This window comes from Equus przewalskii, chromosome 18 (assembly GCF_037783145.1).
Source record: "Equus przewalskii isolate Varuska chromosome 18, EquPr2, whole genome shotgun sequence".
Lineage (NCBI taxonomy): Eukaryota > Metazoa > Chordata > Mammalia > Perissodactyla > Equidae > Equus > Equus przewalskii.
In genome coordinates, this window is record NC_091848.1 from 830,570 (window position 1) to 851,153 (window position 20,584).

A 20,584-nucleotide genomic window follows, 5' to 3' on the forward strand; every position below is an offset into this window, starting at 1 on the left:
CAAACTTACTGTTTACTTTGTTTAAATCCTCTATATATTTACTGAGTTATTTGTCTGCTTGACCCTAGGTTGCTACATTACACATTACAGGAGGGCCATTCACGTAACACCTGGAGTTGTGCAGTGTACACTTCCATGGCCTTGTATGGTGGTGTCAGGGTGACTTATCTGTAACTCAGGGAGCTATGTGGAGTGGGGATTTGACAGTACCTCCTTACAGTTGTATAAAGTTTTGCTCTATATATTTTGAGGCTATTTTAATAGGTGCATATAAATTTAGAATATTCATGGTGAATTAACCTGTTATTATTATCAGCTCAGAATAATGATTTCTGTCTTAAAGCCTACTTTGTCCAATATTAATATAGTTACACATTTCCTTTTCTTTAATATTTCCCAGTTGCATCTTTTCCAGAAAAAGGAAATCTTTCCATGTCCTTATGTTTTAGGAATGTCTCTTATAAAGCATACAGCTAGGGTTTGCTTGTTTGCTTTTATCGTCTGTTTCTTTCTTTTAACTCATGATTTTAGTTTATTTACCATTACTGTGATTGTTATTTTAAGCTTTCTATTTCTCCCTCTTTTTCTGCACTATGTTCTCCTTTTGGGCTTTTTGGAAGTAGGAGGTTGTTGGAGTTTCATTTATTTTCTTAGTGCATTTTTCCGCTAATGGTATATTCTATTTCTATTCTTTTAGTTTGTTACTTTTAAATTTTACCATGCGTACTTGATGAAGTCTAAAAGTAATACCTCAAATTCCTTTTGAATAATGCAGGGACCAAAGAATGCTTGAGCTCTAATAGTTGCCATCCCAACATACATTCTACATTTTTGTCTAGTGTTCCAGTTCTATCCTTTCATTAGCCCCACTATTACACATAGTCAAAACTATTATTTTATAGAGATGAATTTGTTTATTCCCTACATGTAAGGCTGGCTACATAATTTTCAGGATCCAGTGCAAAATGAAAATGTGAGGCCCCTTGTTGAAAAAACTGGAAAGAGGATTTTTCCTTTCCTTCACAGTATCTCTCTCGCAACTTGTCACGACGTCTTTATGTTTGCTATTTGATGTCACTCTCCCTTGGGCTTCGGGATTTCACCAGGTGGGTGTAAGCTCTCATGGGCACCCAGGACCCCATGACTCAGCGTGTGCCCAGGCCTGGGCCCCTGCCCAAAGCAGAAGATGGCAGCAGATGCTGGGCAAGGGCAAGGGAGCACGGGTTTGAGAACCAGCATGGGGAGGCAGGAAGGTGGCAGGAGGTAGGACTGTGTGTGAGCTGAGGCTCCAAGCCCCCGCATATGCTCAATTGTCCCATCAGACCTCAGTTAAAAACACACAAATTCAAAGACAAAATTATTACGAATTTCTTGATGGGTGATCACAGAGCATTAAACCGGAAGCACAGGCCCCCTTCTGAAGAGGGAGCCCTACACCACCGCCCTGATCACATGCCCCAGAAGCCCTCCATGCCTGTGCATTTGCCATCCGCTTTACTCACCAGTCCTCCTTGCTTGCCTGGCCTTCCTCCTGAGAATATATTCCTTCCTGCAAAGCATACTCTTTAGAGGCTCCTTTAGTGAAGGTCCTTCAGCTGGTGGTAAACACTCAGATTTTATTTATCTGAGTATATTTTATTTCAGCCTCATTCTGAAAGACAGATTTGCTGGATACCCAACTTTAGGTTGACGGTTATTTTCTCATAGGACTGTGAACATATTATTTTGCTGTCTTTGGCTTCCTTTGTTTCTGTTGGAGAATAAGCTTTCCATATGTTTGGGTTCCTTTGAAGATAATCTGGTTTTTTTCCCTCCAGCTTCTTTTAAGATCTCTTTAACTTTGACGTTCTTCCTTTTCACTACCAGGTGCCCAGATGTGAGATTTACTTTTGTTTATCTTGCTGGGAATCCATTGGGCTTCCTGGATTTGTGAGTTGGTATTTCTCATCAATCTGGAATATTCTCCTCAAATATTGCTTCCTCCCCCTTTCTCTCTCCTTTGCTTCTGAAAGGATGAATAGATATATATTAGATATTTTCACTCTGTCCTCCATATATCAACTTCTATATTTTCTATATTTTTGACTCCCTGTACTGCACTCTGTATAATTTCTTTGAATCTCCCTTTCAGTTTCTTACTTCATTTTTCAGCTGTGAATAATTTGCTGAGTTTTTCATTTCAATTATTATATTTTTCATTTCTACAAGTTTGATTTGGTTCTTTTTCAAATGTCATTAGTCATTTAAATCAATATTTTATTTCTTCTAACACAGTGAACAGCCTTATTTTATATTCCATAACTAAAAATTCAATACTGTAGAATTTGTGAGTTTGATTATGCTGTCATCTGTGTCTGCTCATTCTTCCTCTTAGTGCTTTTTTTTTTTTTAAATAGTTTTGTGATTTTTTTAAGTTATCATCTCATAGGACTTGAATCTTTATCCATAAGAATTCTTTGAGTCTCAGGGAGAAGACAGGGTTCTTCCCCAGATATTGGTGTTTTCCTGTCAGGCCTCAGGAGGCCAGGTTACCCCAGCACCGCTTGAAGATATCTTCTTAACATGAAGCTTTTTGGACCACCAGGTAGTGTGAATTCAGGATACAAATCTGCGTTAAGGTTGGTTTGTGTTTACAAATTCTTGTGGGAGATTTGCATTTCCCCCGCTACTTGGCAACGAAATCCAGAGCTGGCAGTTTCCTTTTTATTCCTTGAGAGGAGATGTCATTTGTGTTTTACACTTGCTGATGTGAATTTCACACATATGCTGCCTGTGTAGCTCTTTGAGATGCAGCCCTATGAGGGGAGTGTCCTCTTGGACTCTCCCTTTCCCTCCTGACTCCTGTGCCCTTCATGGCTGTGAAAGTTAAAGCTCAAGTTTATCCAATTTGGAAAGTACCTTCAAGGAGAGAGTCGGCTTCAATGTTCTACTTATTATTGGAGTTCTTCCTGTCACTTCATTTTTTTTAACCTTTAGTTTGGAATAATTTTATATTTACAGAAAAGTTACAAAGACAGTACAGAGAGTCTGTATTTCCCTTTGGCCCATTTTTCGTAGCCATGTCACATCTGTAAAAACCAAGAAATTAACATTGGTATAATACTATTAACTAACCTACAGGCTTTGTTTAGATTTCACTAGTTTTCCACCGACATTCTTTCTCTATCCTTTCACTTCAGTTTTGCTGTCTGCATCTTCCTCACTTTTTGGCCAGCTCACTGGTGAATTTTAAGATTTTTTTTAATAAGTAAAACAAACAATTTTACTTATTTTCAGTAGGCAAATTGTCAAGGTACCTAGTCCCACACACTTCTGGAAAGAGAAGTCTAGGAGTTTTGTTTTTTTCAATCAATTTCCTTCAAATGATATTTATAATCCTGTTTACCAAGTCAAACATGTCTCCTTATGTTTGTGTCCTTAAATTTTTCTAGCCTAGAGAGGTCAGCCTGTGGCCAAATGGTTAAAGTTCCGCACACTCCGCTTCCAAGGCCTGGGTTTGCTGGTTCAGATCCTGGTGTGGACCTGCTCCACTCATCAGCCACGCTGTGGAGGCATCCCACAAACAAAACAGAGGAAGATTGGCACGGTTGTTGGCTCAGGGTGAATCTTCCTCACCAAAAGAAAAAAAAAATTTCTAGCCTAGAGATGTAGGCAATGTTTTTATTATGGTAAAGAAAATGTTTAATAATATTATATAAGTGAGACTAGAATAAAGATCAAGAGATAGGTTAAGAGTCTATTACAATACTGTAGGTGGGAGATAAAGTCAAGAACCTTAACAAGGTTGTTGGTAGTGCAAAACGAAGGGAGGCAATAGTTTGAGGTGCATGGAAGAAGCAGAACATATAGAACTTGTTACTGAATGAGTGTAGTTGAACAAAGAGAAGGGAGAGTCAGAGATGACTCCGGGATTTCGAGCCAAAGATTTTGACTGTTGAAGGTTTTCAGAAGTCAAAATGAAAGGCGAGATTGCAGAAGCTGATGGTGAATTTGTTTTTTGAGGTGTGGAATCTTTGGTGTTAATGAATCATTAGGATGGAGATGGCCAACAGGCAGTTATAAATGAAAGTCGCAAGTTTGAGAAAAGGGGTCAGAGCTAAAAGAAAGACGGTAATGATGTAAAACAAAGAGACTAGACAGCGGGATAATCAATGGAGAAGAATCATCTACATAGATGATAAGAAGGATCATGGTGATTATAGAAGGGAGAAGAAGCCTGATCACCAAGTGTGCTTTTGCCACTACTTGTGATATTAAAAGGCTTAATTTCAGTGCCCCTGCGAAAATTTCTCTCAAGTCTCCCTCACATACCTCTACCCGGAGGGTCACAAACTAACCTTTAAGATCCATTGATGTGGATTAAAATGTTCTTTGTGTTTTCTTTTCAATGTTCTAATATGTTTTGTACTATACCACATCTCAGACATTACCCTCCACTTAATTTGGTTTGTTCCTATCAGTATTTGAGATAAGTAAAAGGAAAATAAATCTGGCAGGAACCACAAACACTCGTTGATTTTATGGCATATCTCAACATGTTTTCTTCTTTTTAAGAAACAAAATATTGTCTACCGTTAGGATTTAGTCATAAATTTTGGAACCACAATGAATAGCATTTTATCATATTTGTGACTCCACAAATGTTGTTACTATTTCATGCAAAAATAATAATATTATTTGTTAAGCAAAATGTAAGCCTGAGAAAATATTGACCTTGTGTGTAGTGTTTGTAAATTCCTGTTAGCAGTTAAAAAGGTATCTAGTAGTGTATACTCTCTGAGCCAGGAACTGCAACTTAGGAAGAGTATCAGGGGTGAGTCTTGACTCATTTGTTGGATTTATGGTTTTCAGGGAATTGATGCTGATTTCACATCAGAAAAGCATCGAGCAGCTGCAGGAAACTCTTAGACAGAAGCTGCTGAATGATGACAACTGGAGGGAGAAGGTAACGATAATGTGGGTTTCATCAGCATGTGTCTTATTTGCTTCTTTAAAATTCCGTCCATTTACCAGACTATTCCAGATATATTTGTTTGCTTCTATGCACAGTTCTGATTCCTTCTGGAGTTTCCTAGGCCAAATATGCTTATGAAGTGTGTCTTTTCCAAAATATTAGACAATATAATGGGACATAAAAAGATAGAATTTGAAATCTTGTAAGATTAAGATAACCTTTAGTTCTCATGTAAAAGTATAATTTTTACTTTCAAATATTTACCTTTTTCCATAAAGTGACAGAATCTACATTTGACCACATCCTTAAAAACAGGAGAATATGAATTCATTCTTACAATTTCTCTGCTTTTAAGAAGATAATATAAGAGAATGAAAAGTGACTTAAAATCATTCAGTTATGAACTTTGGCAAAGTAAAATGAATAAGTATTTAGCTCACTATTTACAAGAAAATGTTTTCTCTTAGAGTATGAAAAAAATTGCATTGATTTTTGTCTTTGGACTTTTCCATAGTTTTCAAAGTTTCAACAATGAATATGTATTACTTTCTTAATTTTAAAGAATACAAGTAATATTTCTGAAATCGTTAGCCCCTGCGTCTTCAGGCTGTGCACAGCTCTAGTCGCTGAGGCTGCAGACATCGTCTCTCTATCATAAACTTCTGCTACTCCCTGATGGAGCCCTGGCCTCATCCTGCACACTGAGCTGAAGCCTTCTCAACTCTTCCTCTTCCCCTTCTGGTACCTCTCCCTAGCACTAGCCTTCTGCCTTGGTTTGCTGCTTATGTCGTAAATTAGCCTCTAGAACTAGAGTTGGCTGCTGAAATTCAGACTGCTTGACAGAGTCCTGACGACCTGTTGGTTATTATCAGATTCTTCTCCTTGGTGACCAGACGCTATAGCTTGTAACCTCAAGCAACAAGCAGTGGCCACCTTCAAACTAACATCTCCCCCTGGAACCCCTACTCTGCTATCCACAAGACTGAGACCCTTGAAGTATTGTTGCTGGCTCAGGTCAATTCTAAATTTGTCGCTTTCATTTCCAATCTTCTCACAGTTGGCCATGCTCAGCCAGTACCGGCGCTCTAAGAATCGGTCCTCCTTCCCTCGCTCCTCAGTGACAGCACATTCAGGCTATAACAAAAACGATTGCTGTAACAACAGTTCCATATGGGCAACAATTAAAATTTGCGAACGTGGGCTGAAGTTGCCCTAGGTGTCTCATTCTTATTTTGCTTCATTTTGTAGCATGGGCTTTTTCTTTTCTTTCTTCTCGAAAGCCCACATGTCTTTAATTCTTTCTAATTTTTATTAGCCTCAGGTACTCAGTTGGCTAGTCTACTCCTGTTCACTTCCCCCATCTTTACCAATCCATGTTTAAAAATACAAGAAGATGATCAACCTAACTAGCAATTCAAAAGGTGACTTAAACCAATGAGAAATTATTTTTCACTCCTCCAGTTGATAGTGGGTTTTGCACTGTGGTGACAGTCTGGTGAGACGGTCTTTCATTCTTATTCTTTAAGCGACTAGAAATTACAGCAACCTTTTGGAAAGCAGCTTGGCAACACATATGAAGAGATATTGTAAATGTCCCATCTTTCGACTCAGAAATTTCACTGATGGAATTAACGTGGATAGAGATTCACAGATCCTTTCGTTCCCTCAAACTTCTGAACTCCTCATAGACCGACAGAGTGGACTTTTCTGCCTTAGCTTGTGCAGAAGTTCCTCATTTCCACGGTCACACCCCATGAAGGACTTTCGGACACAAGCTACTGGAGAAGAAGTCTCTGCATTCGTGATCCTCTCTAGTACTGCTGCTCACTGTACCCGGTCCCAAAGGTGCTAACACAGCAAGTGGAACAAGTTAGCGTTAGCATCTGACCATATAAAAGTCAGTTATGTTCTTGCTTTATGTGGTTAAGTTAGGTCGATGATGAAAATAAACCTATGCAAAATTCTCTAAATTCTTACTAAGACTATGCTATCTTTCTAATAAATTAATTATATCACAGATGTATTTTGGTGTGTATAATTTTCTATAATATAAATGGGCATTTCATTTTATTGAGAGGACGTGACTTCTTGTTAATAAATCTTATCATTTAGCTTAGCAGTAAATCCGGATTCAGACCAGTAAAGCCAGGGAATGATAATTATGTCTTGGCTGTGTTAGTTATTGAGACTATGAATAAAAAGTTCCCTAAAAGTCCTCTCATGAGAAAGGAGAATCGCTAATATGACATTGTCATCTGTTTCTTGGGTCACTGTGCCTTTGCGTAGGAATGAAATGTTCCCTTTACAAATATAATACACATATTAGAATAAACTTTATAACCTAAATGCTTTTAACATTCAAAAAAAGTAGATGGCAATTTGTGCCTTGCTTAATTATCTTAGAGTATGTAAAAAGCACATAACAGAATTAAAAGTTGCTATGCAACAAGGATGGCACATTTTAAAATAACCACATATTTACTAATTGACATGAATTTTTGTTTATTTCAGGTATTGCTTTGATGTGAAGAAGGCAAATTAATGTGCATGCTGACCATTTAAAATTGATTCCAAATGCACAGTGTTGTTACTTTTCAGTTAAAATTTTGTAATTAAAACTCTTCTATAGACAGACTGCTTACAGTAAGTGATAGTCATTTATTGGCTATCACTTTGTAGTGCCATAAAAAATTCCAACCAAATATTTCTTAGATTATTACTAAGATATCACATTTAGGAACATTTTAGAATTGTACTATTATCCTCATTTTAATTAGTACATAGAGCCTTTAAAAACCAATAATTAAACAAACAAAACCTTAGTTCCTAGCTGAGCAACTGGATTGATAGTGAAAATGCGGGGGAAAAAGTTTAATTTAAGAAATAGTCAATTCCAGCATTAAAGGGAGGCAAAAAAAGAAAAGCAATCTCAAATTGTTCTTCAAAATGGAAGATCCAAATGGCCTAATAATTCCTAATGTACTTTAATGTAATGTATTAATGAAATAAAAAATGATAACTTGTAAAATAAAATTTGACAGGGATAAAGCTGTCATTTACAAAATACCAATTTTCATTTATGCATACTAAGTGTATGGCTAAAAAGGATATTGAGGATAGGATTTAATTTTTTTTTTAAAGATTTTATTTTTTCCTTTTTCTCCCCAAAGCCCCCTGGTACATAGTTGTGTATTTTTAGTTGTGGGTCCTTCTAGTTGTGGCATGTGGGACACCACCTCAGCATAGCTTGATGAGCAGTGCCATGTCTGTGCCCAGGATTTGAACTGGTGAAACTCTGGGCCACCAAAGATGAGTGCATGAACTTAACCACTCGGCCACGGGCCCGGCCCCTAATTTTTTAAATTATGCCATGCAATTTTCAAAATTGAATTAATAAAATCACAAAATTTTAGATATTGAATAGCCTGTAAATATCAAGTGATTTAAACCCTTAATCTAGATAATAAAAATAGTCTCCATTTTTAGAGTGTTTACTATATGTCAGGCCCTGTGCTGAATGTTTTCCATAAATGTAATGTCAGTCATTGTAACATTATTATTGCCATTTGCACGTGGAAAAAAATAAAGCTCAGAGAAGTTAGGTAATTTGCCAAAGTTATATGGCCAGGAAATGAGAACTGATACAAACCTGAAAAAACAAATGGGAGCTAAATACAAAGTCCCAAACTTCTACATTTGTCCCAGATGGACTAACAGGAACTAGATTTACTTTTCTTCCTGAAACAACTAAAACACTGGAGAAAAGATAGAAAATGATCGTTTCAAGACACTGGACATCAGGCAATTGAAGGACAGTGATTCTTAGAGATAGGAGACAACCAAGGTGAGCCCTATGATTGCCGTAACTTAGTGCTTTGAAAGAAATTTAAGGCCATGGAGCAGGGAGTGGGAATCCAGGTGGAGTCGGCAGGTTCTCTGAGCTGAGGAGACCTTGCTGAGAGTCCAGGGAGATCAAGGACGCTGTAATTCACAAGGTAGTGTCCCCAAAGGAGAGCTGCACAGAGAAAGAACGCTGGAGATCTACAAAGAGCCCTCATTAAGTATATGTTTCGTCAGTGCATATGTGTGGGGAAACTACCCAAAGCTAGGGAAAGATCCACCTGAAAGGATTAGAGAGAAGAGTACCAAATACTCATGCAAGGCCAGTAATAATGCTTCTTCCTGCCAGCCAGACTAGAAAATCTACAATTCACAGGGCACTAGGCAGTGTTTTCAGAAGGGTCTTGCATCAGTAGTAGGGAATAATTAGCCCTGAACGTAATGCTGATCTGGTCCTGCATTACGCCTGCATTAGTTCCTACATTTTAAAATGTATTAGACATTTTAAAAGAAAGACCTAAAACAATCAAGATGATTCCAAGAAACTTAACTGCATCCCAGAACAGAGTTTAAGAATACTCAGAGGAATACAAAAATATCCAGCATCTAACAAGGTATCACAATAATTGGCAGCCAATCAAAAATTTCCATGCATGGAAAGAAAAAGGAAAATAGGACTCATAATGAGAAGAAAAATCAATGAATAAAAAGTGACTCAGAAAGGCACAGGTGTTAGAATTAGCAGACAAGAACATTAAAACAGTTATGATAACTGTATTCTGTATGTCAAAAAAACTAGAGGAAAAATTGACCATGTTAAGTAGAAATATGGAAAATGTAAAAAAGATCTAAACTGAACTTCTAGAAATGAAAACTACAATGTCTGAGGCAAAAAGTACACTGGATGAGATTAATGGCAAATCAGACATTCCAGAAGAAAAGTTTAGTGAACTTGAAGACACAGCAATAGAAACTATTCAAATGAAACAAAACAGGAAACAAAGAGCATCAGTGAGCTGTGAGACAAATTTGAGTGGCCTAATATGTGTATAATTGGAATCCCCAAAGCACAGGAGAGAGAAGAGGGGATGGAAAAAATATTTGAAGAATAATGGCTGAAAAAATTTAAAATTTAATGGAAACTATAAACCCACAGATTCAAAGAGCTCACCAAACCTCAAACACACCAAAGAAGAGACATTGTAATTCAATTGCTCATAAATAGTGATAAAAAGAAAATCTTAAAAGCAACCAGAGAATAAAAGACGTGTTATATAGAGAGGAATAAAGATAAAGATGACAGCAGATTTTTCATCATGAACAACGTAAGCAAGAAGACAGTGGAACTGAAAATACTGAAAGAATGATGGTGGGGGGAGGGGAGCTGCTGGGTGCATCGGGGCGAGCTGCCTACCTAGAATTCTATACAAAGTGAAAATATCTTTCAAATATGAGGGTGAAATAAAGAATTTTTCAAAAATGAAAAAGCTGAAAACATGTATCACCAGCACACTCACACTATAAGAAATGTTCAAAGAAGTCCTTTAGTCGGAAGGAAAATTATACCAGGTGGAAATATGGATCTATACAAAGGAATATAGAACACTAGAAATGATAATGTGGATAAATATATGTTTTTTATCATTTAAATTTCTTTAAAATAATTGACTATTTAAACAAAAAATTAACAATCTAATATGAGATTTATAACATGTAGTAACAAAAGATACGACAACAATAGCATAATGGGAGACATGGAGGTATATTATTGTGCGATTCTTATACAATACATGAAGTGATACATCACTAGAGGATAGACTGCATTGAGTTACAGATGTATTCCATAAACCCTAAAGCAACCAAAACAATAGAAAAACAAAGAGTGGGAGCTAAGAAGCCAGCAAAGGAGATAAAATTGAAGTTAAAAAATACTCAATCCAAAAGAAGACAGAAAAAGAGGAAAAAGGTGAGATAGGCCAAATAGAAAACACATAGCAAGATATATTTAAAGCTAATCATATCAGTAATCAAATTAAGTGTAAGTGGTCTAAACCAGAAGTCAGCAAACTTTTTATATAAAGAATCAGTAAATATTTTTGGTTTGTGGGACATAACAAAAGTTGTGGGTGGAGGGACAACAAGAGTCGCAGCCGCTCTCTGTCACTGTAGCTTAAAAGCAGCCATAGACAATATGTAAATGGGTGGGCGTGGCTGAATTTAGTCTGTGGGCCAAAGTTTTCCAAGCCCTGGTCTAAATGTCCTCATTAAAAGACAGAGATTGTTGTGTTGGATAAAAATGCAAGACTCTACTATATGTGGCCTACAAGAAATGCAATTTAATATAAAGAAATATTTTAACAAAAAGGTTAAAAAGTAAAGGGTGGAAAAGATATGCCAACACTAATCAAAAGAAAGTTAAAATAGCTATATTACTAGCAGATAGTACTAAAGGGATCAGTTCACCGAGAGGACACAATGACCCTCAATGTATTCACCTAATAACAAAGCTTAAAAATTAAGCAAAAACTGCTAGAACTGCAAGGAGAAATAGACAAATCTGTAATTAGAGTCAGAGGTATCAAGAGCTCTCTCTTAATAATTGGTAGAAAAATGTCCAGAAAATCAGTAAGGATATATACTATGGAAAATACTATATAATTTATTTTTAAGAGATATGTTGAACGGCACTATTAGCAAAGATGACAATTGATATTTATAGAAATCATTTAACAGCAGAATACACACTCTTCTCAAGTGCTCATGGGACATTGACTAAAATAGATTATATTCTGGGGCATAAATAAGTCTCAATAAATTCAAAAGGATTTAAGTCATATGAAGTATTTTCTGTAACCACAGAGGAATTAAATTAGAATTCATTAACAGGAAGTTATCAGGCAAACTCTCCAAATAGTTTGAAACTAAATAAATACCAAGTCCCTGCTCTTAACCACTGTTTGTGCAGATGTGTGGGGAGACAGCTGTGCACCGAGCCACGGCGCCCACGAGAAACCTCGAGTGTGCACACTTCCCACCTCGGAGCTCTATGATCTTGGTGAAGGTGCTTAACCTCTCTGACCTGCTTCGTAATTGAGGCAGTGGGAATAATAATAATGATATGTTCTCCCAGGGTTATTGTAAGAATTAAGTGAGTGAATATATGGAAAGTGTCCTGTACGTACCATCCTGGCTGGTATGAGGTTCTCTGGGAACATTCCCTCCTTCCGTCGTAAGTTTATACGGTTCTTGGCAGGACTTCAGTACATATTCTGATTCCTTAGCATTGTTTGTTTTTTTTAATTACAAAGTCTGTGTACTTAATCATCTATTTCTATAATATATTTATTCAGTAGTTAACTCAGAAATAATCTGAAGTATTAATTTTCAACCAATATTTGCTTTTAACTTTTGGAAAATAATATAACAACTTAATTTTAGGAGCTATAGTTTGAAAAATGATATATGTACATCAAATATAAACAAATAATCTGATTTCTACTTTGTCATCTGAAATTCCCTTGGCTTTAAAGAGATTGCCAAGTAATAAGTGATTATGTTATAACGTGGTGTTTGGCTCCATAGACAGTTATAAAATGATATCAAAATTAACAAAAAACACCTCACTTGGAAAATAATTAGTGAAATGATAGCATTTTGCACATCAGTATTAGACACAGATGTTATAAAACACTAATTATGCATTTCAACAACAAATACAAAAGGAATTTAAAACGGACATACTCAGGATGCTCTGGACTCACCACCAGGCCTTCACCCAGGAGGGAAAGCGTGAGCTAGAGCAGGACGTGATAAATAAGAAGCAAAGGGAATTAAAACTTGGAATATGTACACAGATAATTAATTTTAATTTGTGCAACTCTTGAGTTCATATATTATTCATGCTTTCTTTTGTAGAAATCAGAATTTCCCCATTTATTATAAAAACTGTTATTGGTTATTATATAAGGAAGTTCATATTTTATATATGCACCATCACCAAATTCTTTATTTTGCATAAACATAAGTCCTGCCATCTAAGACATTTTAAACAAACAGCTCCTATCAACATGTAAAAAACATAAGCATGACAATTTGGCATGAATTCATCTTCTCAATGACAAATACTATACTGGCTTAAGCAAATCATTGTGCTTGTGGGCCCATCATTTTGTTTAAACTATTCAGATCATGAAGGAACCAGTAGTGTCATCTCTGTGCTGCAAACACATTCAGGTGGCTCTTGGCAGCCCATGCGACTCCTTAAATGTTTAGAAATCCCACCTGAAGCTCGTCACGTTGCCTCTCTTTCTCAGGTTGTGCAAATTAAAAATCAAATCCGTACCCTCCTCCCTCCTATCTGTAGGCCTTTTCTTGCCCACCTTCCGTCTATTCCTTCCTTTTTTTCTCTCTTTACCTACAATGGATCATTCCAAGGACCAGTCCAGGCGCAAGAAGATCTCCTGCTTCCTGACGGAGGTAGCACAGAACATTCTACTCTTTCAAGCAGGCAGCCACCGCTTCTCTTCCCTGAATGCTTCCTTCGTTTCATCTTCATCCAGGCACTCTTCATTAAACAACTTCAATCTTTAAAAGTCCCTCTAGAGTCCTTCCGTCATCTAATTCACAGTTTGTCCTGTCCCACCCAGTTTGTGTACATTCTTGTTCTCTTAATTTGAGCAATCAGTCCATATTTTGAAAGATGTCTTCTTGTCCTAAAATAACTATTTGGCTCTACCAATTGACCACACGAGGAATTTTTTTAAACACTTGATATCGTACTTCAGTGCACATTTTTCTTGAGCTTCTCAAAAAATGTTTGTTTAGTTGTTTTTGTAAAAATAGTGTCAAAGTATCTTGTGGGCTCTTAACTCTTAAGGTTATTCTTTGCAGTTTTCCCAAATGTTTACATTTGCTTTCCTAATTTCGTGTATTCTTGACTTCATTCCGCTGTGGCTGGGGCACAGTGACCACATGGAGAAAGCGGTGGAAGTCAGCTGGGAGGAGTCGAGGGCTGCCGCAGACGGTGCTCGGGTTGCCCTGCATCATGGCACAGGCCGAGGGAGAGACGGGAGCTGGCCTCCAGCCTGTGCTCTGCTCCCCAAGCCCGGGCTCGGCACACGGCTGTGTTCATCGAAGGAAGGGCTGCTTGGTTGATTGACACAGAGGTGCCACGGGGGCTGCTGGTGCCCAGTAGAAGATCATGTACTGGAATTTCAATTTTATAGTAATTCATTGAGAAACCACTAAGAAAGAATAAAAGAATCCAATTTGTTTTGTAAAGAAAACTACTGTGCAGATCACAGATTGGAGAGAGGCAGGAGTGGAAAGTAAGGAGGCCAGTCAGGAGGTGGTGGTAGCCAGAACTAGGGTGGTGGAAGTGGAGATGTAGAGAAATGGATGGATTCAAGGCATCTTTTGGAGGCAAACAAGCAGGACTTGGTGCTAGATTAGGGGTGGAGGGTAAGGAAGAGAGAGATGTGGAAAATGATGCCCCAATTACTGACTTGGATAACTAGATGGATGGTGGTGCTGTGTCCTGAGATGGGGGGGGGCTGGGGAAGAACAGGTGGAGAGGGGGTTGTATCAAGATTTCTGGTTCAGATGGTTTTTTCAGACACCTGTGAAGCAACTAGATGACTACCAGGAGGCAGGTGGATAGAAGTACCTGAAATTCAGAAGAACATCTGTTCTTTTTTCTGAGTGCCCCAGAGGCTTTCCTTGTCTTTAGCAGCCCGAGGACACCACATCTGAACAATTCTGTCATGCTCCTAAATGATCATTAGTACCCTTTTCCCCAAGCAATCCGGAAATTTATTTTGAGAGAGCCAAAATAACTCCTTGCAGTGAGTATAAACATAATTGTTTTGCCTTGAGGCAGATGCTCAGTCCTACACCCATGGCAATAAACCCGGCTGACCCTACACTAGGCCTAGTCTTCTATCTGCATTTTATTTAATTTAAAGGGCTTCCTGCAAACGTTCTGTTTCCTGGTACCCTTGTTTCAGTGTTCCCCTGAGAAATTCAGGTTGACCTCTCTCCTTCTCCCCTTAGAGGCCTGGATCACAGAGTCGCAGTAAGTCAGGTTTGACTTCACTTCTCCCGAGTTATCTGGCATTTGCTCCCTCTTAAAATTTATAATCGCAGCACGGTGTAAATCTAGGACCAGCCTGTCCCTGGGGTGGCTTCTCTCACCTCACTAGACGACTGCCAGGCCTGAGTGACTCCAGTACTCACAGATTCCTTCTCTCTCTCGCTCCAGCAGGCAGAGCCAAAATCAATGGTTAAAAACCACATGGTCAGAGATGTTGGCTCAACTAAAGGAAAAACTGCCTAATGCTTAGCGCTGTCTGAAACTGGAAACGTCTGCTGGGGAAGGAGTGAGTTAAGGTTCCCGGTGGTGGTGAGGCACAGAGAAGACAACCGTTTGAGGCAGATTCCATGGTGGAGCCGAAGGGTCGAGGTGTAGACGTGATCTCCACTGACTGTTGAATCCCTGCTCATGCTGGAGTTTCCACAGACGTTTCGTCTCATTTAATCCTCATAATGACCCCCAAGGGAATAGTTACAATCCCACCAGGAGAGGTGACAGTCACAACTTAAGATCACACAACTAGACAGTGGCAGGGCCAGGATTCAAGCCAAGATTTAACTCAACTCTGAATGCAAAGCCCTCGTTTATTCCTCCCGCAGTTCACGGAGGCTTGAGAAATTAAATAGGGGATTTCTAAGGCGCCTTCCAGCGCCATGATTCTATCCGAGTCAAAACATGGATGCAGGCAGCACTGACTGTTTCCCTCCAGTCACTTCTGGCCTCAGTCACATTAAAATGATAATCTGTGACTCCATCGAGAAAGGACCATTTAAAAAATGAACATTTGTACTTTGTATCCCCTCTGAGTTTTCAGCAGAACTTAGTCCAAGGGCCTCAAAATAATTTTTTTTCTTATAGAGTTGCTGGCAAGGACTGAGTTTACAGTATAAATGTACAGAAGCCTAAACTTTTAGTATTTCTGAAAACTATCATAATATATTGTCCTAACTTTTCTACTCATTTTACAGGTCTTAGATCTTAGAACATCTAGAAATATTTGACCCAAGGCCAATTTTTCTGGCCCAGGTTTTAAGTTAGATTTTTTTAAATATTGGAATTAAAAAACTAATATTGGAATTAGAATTTTTAAAAAATATTAGAGTCTCAATATAAGCTTAATTTACCTATTTTAAGGTAAAATGGCTTTATGTGTGTGTTAAACGCTATTTTCTAGATTGAAGCTGAACTCGCCAAGGAAAGGGCCCGACATTTAATTGAATTTGAGGAGCAAGCCCTTCTCTTTAAGGAAGAAGCTAAACTGGAACTTGATATTGAGAAGGAAAAACACCAAGAAATAGTCCAAAAGTATAAGAAAGAACAAGAGGAAGTGCAAAAGAAGGTGTGTCGTTATGGCGGGCGCCATTACTTAATGCGTCTGAAACTACAGATGTTGGTTATTTCCTGCTGAGAACTCTATGTATTGATTACTCTGTAGCTTTCCTCATGGTCGTTGTGCCTTAGTTGTAACCACATGGGTAGAATGGTTTGGCTGTTCTCCGGAAGGAGTAACTGTGATAAATTATACAAGCATACAATCTAGCTATGTATGGATTTTTTTTTCTATGAAAATCAACTTATTTTTAAAATACCATAAATTATATAACTAATAATTGATGTGGTTAGATATTCCAACACTTCAAATATCCACCATCAAAAGATAATGAGTTGTTTTACATAATTAAAATTTTACCAACTAAAACCTATCCCCTTCAGTTGGAAATATTTTCATTTCTAAATATCTTTGAATGAATAAAATATTTTTTAAACGTAATCACACCTCCAGAATTTCTTAAACAGTGTATCATAAACATAACTTAAGGTTTTGTTAAGGTTCCCCTGTTTTTATTAGACCTAAGCAAAGAATATATACGTGTGTGTGCGTATGTATGTCTATTAACCAAAACCCAGTGGGGCAGCCTATTTTGAATAAACTCATTAAGAGTCTGTGTACATTAAGCACCTGGTGAGATGTAACGGGCTCTCCTTTGGTGTACGGGGCACATGGCAGAGGCTTTTCAGTAGTTCACCGTGAACAAGAGGCAGGGCCAGCTCCCTGAGTGTATGACAAGCGCAGTATCACAGGGCCCCACACTCAGAAAGGCCTCACGCTTCAGGTTTAATGCTCTTTAGATATTGTCTTGAAATTCTTAATAATTTTGTCTTTGACTTTGCGTTTTGTAAGTGAAGTTCTGTTGAGACAATGGAGAATGTGCTGGGAGCTTGGGGCCTCGGCTCACCCGAGGTCCCTCCTTTCCTAGACAGGTTCTGTCCCAGACAGACCTCTTGCTTCCTGGCTCCTGCTACCCCTCCTGCCCCCACCAACTATGCGATTGGTGTTGCAGTCCCAAGCGGCTCAGGGCCCGTTAGCAGGGGGGATGCTGAAAGGCAGCCCGAACTTGCTAGGGGTTACGTTTTTTCAAGAGAAGTCATAAGTCCAGGTTTTGTAAGTAAATTCTCCTGATTTTTAAATGTTGATTCCCTTTTTAAAAATTCAAAACATAGGGGCCGGCCTGGTGGTGCCGCGGTTAAGTTCACACATTCTGCTTCGGCAGCCCGAAGTTTGCCAGTTTGGCTCCCAGGTGCAGACCTACATACTGCTTGGCAAGCCATGCTGTGGCAGGCATCCCACATATGAAGTAGGGGAAGATGGGCACAGATGTAGCTCAGGGCCAGTCTTCCTCAGCAAAAAGAGGAGGATTGGCGGTAGATGTTAGCTCAGGGCTAATCTTCCTCAAACCATATTTGCGGTTCTGTAGGCCTCCTCTCTCAAGGATAACCCACTCTGTTTCAGTGTCAGCTCTCCTCTAGGACAGAGATTACCGTTCAGACCTAGCTGTGGCTCTCTTCCTTCCCAAATTAATCAAAGATACTGGAATATTAATTTAATTTATAAAATTACTAAGTATGGTGAATAGATTTCTTACACAAGTTGTTCTTAATGTAAATTTAACATTTGAAACAAATTTTGGATATGTAACTCTGAAGTAATAGTTCACAGAATTCTTGGAACTTTGGTGTATGAATGTTTCCCAGATTTCTCGTGGACTGGTTCCTCCTTGTACTAACATTTATGCTATGACAATATTTGTAGCATAAATAATAAGGATATGTTTCATCAGAAACAGCTTTGCTATTCCTGGTTGTTTTCTGCTCGTTGTTTTGTTTTTTCAAGGAGAAAGAAAACAAGCAGTCTTTTCTGCTTCCTTCTAAGGACTTTCGTGACTATAAGGAGAAGCTTCTCCAAGTTATTCTCTCCTCTGTTTATCCAGAGGTACCACCTGGAAAAGCAGTACATGTTCAAAGTATTCTGGTATCCTCTAGAAAGGCACTAATATGGTAGCCACATGTGGCTACTTAAATTTCCATTAATTAAAACTAAGTAAAATGAAAATTGCAATTCCTCAGTCACATTAGCCACATTTCAAGTGCTCAATAGCCAGTACTGGCAAGCGAGAGCCAACTGTGCACATCTCTTCCAACTTAGCCATGGTGAGGTCACCTTTGTAGCTTGGAATCGGCCATGGTGAGAGAATTTACACCATGGAAATTAGATGCAAACCTGGCTTTTTGTGTGTGTGAGTCCACTGGTAAACATTTACCAACACACCACGGTCAATAGCCACATGTGGCTAGTGGCTACTATATTGGGCAGGGCAGAATATTTCAATATTCAATATGTCCATATTGGACATCACAGAAGGTTCTGGACAGTGCTGCTCTAGAGACAACGTAGTATCTGAGGTACTGCCAGTCATTATATTCAAGAAAGAAGAAAAATACATCAAAAGAAGACTTACTGGTATGGTCCGAGTAGAATACGGCTACGCTACTTCCCCACCTGCATCCCCAAACATCAGTTATTTCAAGGTCCCAAAGCCATCTTAGAGAGAGTCCAGACAGGCACTGGATGAAGACGCGCGCTGTCCTTGGTAGCTCAGTCCAGTCACAGAGATTTGTACATTTCCAAGGGTGCCCAAGAGGTTAGTGCAATTTCATTTTAGGTGGTAAAAGTAAAAGTTTTAGTCTTAATTTTTAAAAAGAATATCTTAAGGCCTACGTGTGTCATAGGATTTGTTTTCATCTGATCAGAAGAGTACACTGATTATTTAGAATAAGCCTCTTAAAACCATAAGAACTCTGTGGTTACCTAGAGACTATTGCCTACAAACTAACATAAGATTTTTCTTACAGATATCTGACTTAATCGCAGGCGCTACTAGAGATCTAAGGCTGGAAGTGGCCACTCTTGAAGAAAAACTCCATGAATCTCATATCCGATACACTGAAGAATCTGAGTCAAAGGAGAAAGAAATCAAAAACCTTAAAAATTTGGTTGCAGAATTTGAATCTCGCTTGAAGAAGGAAATTGACAGTAATGATTCAGTTTCAGAGGACCTGAGGAAAGAAATGAAACAGAAGTCAGATGAACTGGAAAGAGTAATGCTGGCACAAATGCAACTGATACAGCAATTTAACCAGTCCCGGGAAGAGGTAGGAAGCTGATGATGGTACCATTGTAGTCAGTGTGAGGGCGCATGTTCTTTCAAAACATAAACAAACAAACAAAAACATGAAAGGCAGCTTGACTGTTAGTCAGGGATCTGGGGTCACAGCCTGGCTCTGTCCTTAACTAGGCAGTGATGTAACTTCTCTGGACCTGGCCTCCTCTTCTGTAAAATGAATACACTGAACTTCACAATCTCTAACGTTTCCTGTGCACCCAGTTCTACTGTGTTGTAAATAACCATTTAAAACCTCTAAGACTAGGAATCATTATATATTTATGTCTTAACTTTTTTAATATTAAATCTTTGCCAAAGAAACTTTTAGAGCACTTGCTGCTTAAGTTCAAAAAATATTTGGACAATATATTTTAAATGTAATTTTTCTTTAGGGCTTCCTCTTTCTGTAAACCTAAACTTATAAGGTAGTTTACATGTGTTGGTCTTCTTTCTTATGTATGCATGATTATTTCAGCAATGCTTTTATTTAAAGTGGAGTAGACTTATTTTATTTTTTTTGTTGAGGTCATAATGGCTTATAACATTGTGTAATTTCAGGTGTATTTCATTATATTTCAGCTTCTGTATAGACTGTGTTGTATTCACCACCAATAGTCTCGTTTTTATCCATCACCATACATTTGTGCCCCTTTACTGCTTTTGTCCTTCCCCCACCCCCTTCCCCTCTGGTAACCACTAATCTCTTCTCCTTGTCCATGTGTTTGTTTGTTTGTTTATCTTCCACATATGAATGAAATCATACGGTATTTTGTCTTTCTCTGACTGACTTATTTCACTTGGTATAACACTCTCAGTGTCCATCCATGTTGCCACAAATGGCATGATTTTGTCTTTTTTACAACTGAGTAGTATTCCATCGCATATATATACCACATCTTCTTTATCCATTCATCCATTGATGGGCACTCTAGTTGCTGCCAAGTCTTGGCTATTGTGAATAATGCTGTGACGAACACAGGGGTGCCTGTATCTTTTTGAATTAGTGATTTCATGTTCTTTGGATAAATACCCAGTAGTGGAATAGCTGGATCATATGGTGTTTCTATTTTTAATTCTTTGAGGAATCTCCATACTGTTTTCCATAGTGGCTGCACCAATTTGCATTCCCACCAGCAGTGTATGAGGGTTCCCTTTTCTCCACATTCTCTCCAACACTTGTTGTTTCCTGTGAAGTAG

The 20,584-nt window shown here is 38.3% G+C and overlaps 1 protein-coding gene across 6 annotated transcripts in view; it reads left to right on the forward strand.

Annotated features, from left to right (window-relative positions):
* Nucleotides 1-20,584, forward strand: part of LEKR1 (leucine, glutamate and lysine rich 1) — a 182,517-nt gene that overhangs the window by 147,760 nt on the left and 14,173 nt on the right. For 5 of the 6 annotated variants that reach the window (XM_070582168.1, XM_070582169.1, XM_070582171.1 and 2 more), the window contains 3 exons: nucleotides 4,852-4,945; nucleotides 16,060-16,224; nucleotides 19,077-19,376. In XM_070582168.1, coding sequence (XP_070438269.1) covers nucleotides 4,852-4,945; nucleotides 16,060-16,224; nucleotides 19,077-19,376 — 559 coding nt within the window. The remainder of the gene's footprint in view (nucleotides 1-4,851; nucleotides 4,946-16,059; nucleotides 16,225-19,076; nucleotides 19,377-20,584) is intronic. The other variant, XM_070582172.1, reaches the window with a different exon arrangement.